We start from the raw sequence: 4,014 nt of genomic DNA, 5'->3' as shown, positions 1-4,014 counted from the left end.
GGAGCGCACGCACTGCGCAGCCGCAGGCGCAGCGTCCACGGCTCCACTCCACACCTTCTCCGCCTGCGTCGCGTCTTGGACTCTACGTCCTCTGTGTGCTGCGAGCCTGCGACTCTGCGTCTCCGCCGCGTGCCGTGCCTGGGCCAGCACGGCTCGATGGAAGCCCGCCGTGCTTTAGGGCCGTGCTGGGCCTTATTTCTACTCACCAGGCCCGGTAAAGCACGACCCAGTTTATTTTGTGCTTACTAGGCCCGACTAACTAAGGCCCGAAGCACGGTGGGTTCGTGCCGGGCCGGCACGGCACGGCCCAAGTTGCAGCACTACTCGTCTCATTTGGATATGTATACCCATACACCACTGTGCACCTGCGCATGTAGGCAGCGACATAATCAAGATTAGACATGAAAGTTTGAGCTAAGCCATTTGGGGCCTCTCAAGTACGACCCAAAAATAAGAGCCCAAGGCATGACACGAAGAAAAATCGGTTCGGCTAGGCCAAGCTGTGCTGTGTCTCGAACTTAGGTACGATGGACGACACGACATAACTAGATGGACAGTGTTTGGGGCGTCACGAATTAGAAAACTAACGTTTAAATGGTTATTTCTCTTTCTCATATGATTTTTAATCCATAAAACAGTTATGAATAATTTGAAGATGTATTTTTAGATATATTTGAGTTTTTTCTCCGTGTTGTGCTTGGATCGGCATGACACTAGCATCAATCCACTATGCTTTTGGGCCATGTCGTGACTAGATTTTGGTATTTCGGTATGGTCTGGCCTAGCCCGAAATTGTTTCATGTCAGGTTGGCCCGAAAAAATGGCCCGGAACATGATAGGCGCTGGTGTGCTGGCTCGATCCGGCCCAACTTTTAGTTGATCAGCTCTAATCAAGACGATGGTTCGTGGAGGCGGGGCTACCAGTTGTCAGCATAGCAGAGTTGTCAGGTTATTGATTGAGGTACATGGATTTTTATTTGGTAAATTTAAAATTAGTTAGATTTAATTCGAGATTATAGTTGTTTGAGTGAGATATAGTTGTTTGATTGCTGAGAGGAGGGACGGTGCGCAGATACCCGTCGGCGTCGCTGACCGCCTTGATTTAGAGGCCTAAATTTGCAGGGACATGTGTACCACTACTATCCTTGTAAGCCGTTTAGGACTTTCAGATGATCATCGTAAAGGTTGTGAATGCATTTGAATAACTATACTGTTTAAATAAAATCTATCTATATAATATATAGAAACTATAGCAATGCCTAAACATATAAACATATAAGTAGTAAACAGTGAGTTGTGAGAGGAAGTTTAGATCGTTTAGAACTCTACCGAAGAGAGCCATTACAGTAGGCAGTTCGAAATGCACTCTTCTCCTGTGGTCCGATCTCGCGTGAGAAAATTTGGCACACAAATGATCATCCTACACCTTTTCTAAGTCAAAATAAATACTGTCTGAGCATGAACTCAAAACGGATTTCGCATCCGACTGAAAAAAAATCAGAAAAATGATTGCTGCCCGCTCATCCGCGACGAAATCTGAAGATGCAGCCGAACTGATAATCTCCTTCCTAAATCATTCGTTATTCAGAAGGCGGCGCAGACTCGACTACTCGAGGAATTAAACACAGTTATTAAAAAAACTGCTATACACTGATGAAAATTAACAAATTTAAAAAAAGTCAAAGTACAGGTGGCTAGGTCCTCTACACGTATATATGTGATTGATTGTGATGTAACTACGAGGATTGAGGATGTCTCCGTTTCACAGCCTGAGATCCAAGTCCATCTTCTGGCTCTGCTCCGGGCTCGGCGGCTCAGCCTGCGTCCTCGTCCGGAAGCTCCCTGGCCACGTCGAGCTGACCGGCTCCTCGCAGAGTTGCGCCGGCGCCCACTGGGCGGCAGCCGTGGCGGAGACGTCGCCGTCGTGGAACCTGGGGGCCGTGCTCGTGGTGGCGGCGGCGAGCTCCTGGCTGGCGTCCTTGTGGATGGCCGCGCTGGCCGGGCTGACCCGCAGCGCGGCGCGCACCAGGGCGGCGTGCGCCTCGAGCGGCAGGCCCGCTATGGCCATCCGCTGCGCGTGGTGGAGGTGGTGGTACCGGTACGCCGACGCGGACGACGGCGTGGTGGCGGAGCGCTTGGCCGCGCTGCGCTCCCGCTTGTGCGCGTTCTGGTGCCCGCCCAGCGCCTGCGAGCTGAAGAACTTGCGCATGCAGAAGTTGCACGAGAACACCTTGGGCGGCGCGGGAGCGGGAGCAGGGTCAGGAGGCGGAGACGCGGGCTTATTATTGGCCGGGTCGCCGTCGTCGGAGCCGCCGGCGGACGAGGAGTCCCCGTCGTCCGGCGCCGGGAGAGAGGCGCTCACGGCCAGCGTGAGGTCGAGCCACGCCGTGGAGTGCCGCTCCGCGCTCTGCTCGTTCACCGACGACGCCTCGTCCGTTTGCTCCATGCCCCAGTAAACCGAAGCTAGCTGCTGGTAATGTTTCTTGGCCGCTTGAAGTTGTTGCAGGTGATGAACCAGCAGCTATGCTAGCAACTACTACGCCTGCTTTCGGGTTTGCAGTTTGCTTTATAGAGTGTGAGAGTGAGAGCTGGCTGAGAGGAGCCGAGGCCGGCGGTGAGGGAGGGACACGTTTAACCTAGGGATTGGAGAGGGAATAATTCCTTTGGGACTTTGGGTTGGGTCTGTGGAGGGGCGGAGGCTCGTCTCTGCGCAGGCAGAATCAGGAGGTAGAGAGAGAAAGCGAACCTTTGGCTTGTCTCTCTCCCCCTCTCTGCAGTCCACTAGTTATTACTAGTGGATTATCTTAGGTTAATCCATCCTCTTCTTCTTTCCCATGCATCTCTGGATCTGGCCCATGTCGCTGGAGCAAACTATTGCCTCCAGCTCTGCTCCTCACGTCACCATCGCCGTCTCAGCTCAACTGTACGACTCCGTATATATATTACTATAATAACCATCGGTTGTCATCTGCAGGAGGTTCTGTAATAACAACTTGAGACAGTGTTCGCACACGGACACATCATACCTGCACCAGGCGACGAGCATGGTGTTTATCGGAATGTACGAGAACTCTTGAAATTGAATCGCAGAACACCTCACGCTTCCGGAAGGACCCTAAAAAAACAACAGCAATGCACTGTCCTATATCTTTATATTTTGAAGTGAAGGTACCGCAGGAAGGTCATACAGTAATTTTATTAACTCAAAAAATAACCAAAGTCAGAAGAAGAAAAAGAAAATTACAAAGAAAGGGAAGAAAAAACAGAGGAAAGAATTACAGCCCTAAATAAAGTAACCAAATAGAAATTTCCTCATTAAGATTAGACTTGACTCGATGACATAACAGGGAAATTTCGTTCCTGAACATAGCCTTGCACTCAATAACTGAGGAGGGATCTCGTTGAAAATCTAATTGTTTCTGCTCCTCCAGATGCACCACGTCATAATGATAATAGTTTCTAACCTCCAAGGGACTTGTAATCTCCTTCTAATCCTCATTAAGGTATGCAGGAGATCCGTTGTACGCGGCGGGAGGAAGCCCAAAAGTAACCAACATCTCCGAGCAAAGTTACATCTGAAGAAGAGATGAATAACTGTCTCTTCAATCTGAAGAATGCAGTTATCGCAGGTGAAAGAGTCCAAAGGCATTGAACATCGCCTGAGGAAGGAGCAGATATTCAATTTATTTTTGAGCAATAACCAGAAAAACACCTTGTGTTTAGGTTGGCATTTGATTTCCATAACCAAGAGAAGAGGGGGTGCGACTGATGGGTGCCAACCAAGTGAGAATAAACCTTCTGAGATGAAAACAGATTGGAAGAGGCATTGCAGCGCCAAATATCATTGTGATCATGCAACTGAAGATTAGCTAGAATGTCCTGAAGTGAAAGTAGCTGCCCGAACGCTTCAGCAGAAAGGGGAGTGTGGAACAATTCATTCGGAGAAGCCAGCCGAGCTTGATTAATGTTGATCTCTCTGACAGAGGCAAAAGACCAAAGCTCCGAGAATCTTTC

The 4,014-nt window shown here is 49.7% G+C and overlaps 1 protein-coding gene across 1 annotated transcript; it reads right to left on the bottom strand.

Annotated features, from left to right (window-relative positions):
• Positions 1–1,555: 1,555 nt before the first annotated feature.
• On the bottom strand, positions 1,556–2,540 carry LOC100285360 (uncharacterized). Its single transcript, NM_001372210.1, has one exon. It carries the CDS (start codon positions 2,444–2,446, stop codon positions 1,763–1,765), a length of 684 nt encoding a protein of 227 aa, NP_001359139.1. The 5' UTR covers positions 2,447–2,540; the 3' UTR covers positions 1,556–1,762.
• Between the last annotated feature and the right edge of the window lie 1,474 nt (positions 2,541–4,014).

The sequence above is a fragment of the Zea mays genome, chromosome 5, assembly GCF_902167145.1.
Source record: "Zea mays cultivar B73 chromosome 5, Zm-B73-REFERENCE-NAM-5.0, whole genome shotgun sequence".
Lineage (NCBI taxonomy): Eukaryota > Viridiplantae > Streptophyta > Magnoliopsida > Poales > Poaceae > Zea > Zea mays.
This window is presented reverse-complemented; position numbering and strand designations above follow the sequence as displayed.

Excerpts from the sequence above, each read along its gene's own strand:
- LOC100285360 (NM_001372210.1), bottom strand. The coding sequence starts at position 2,446 with ATGGAGCAAACGGACGAGGCGTCGTCGGTGAACGAGCAGAGCGCGGAG.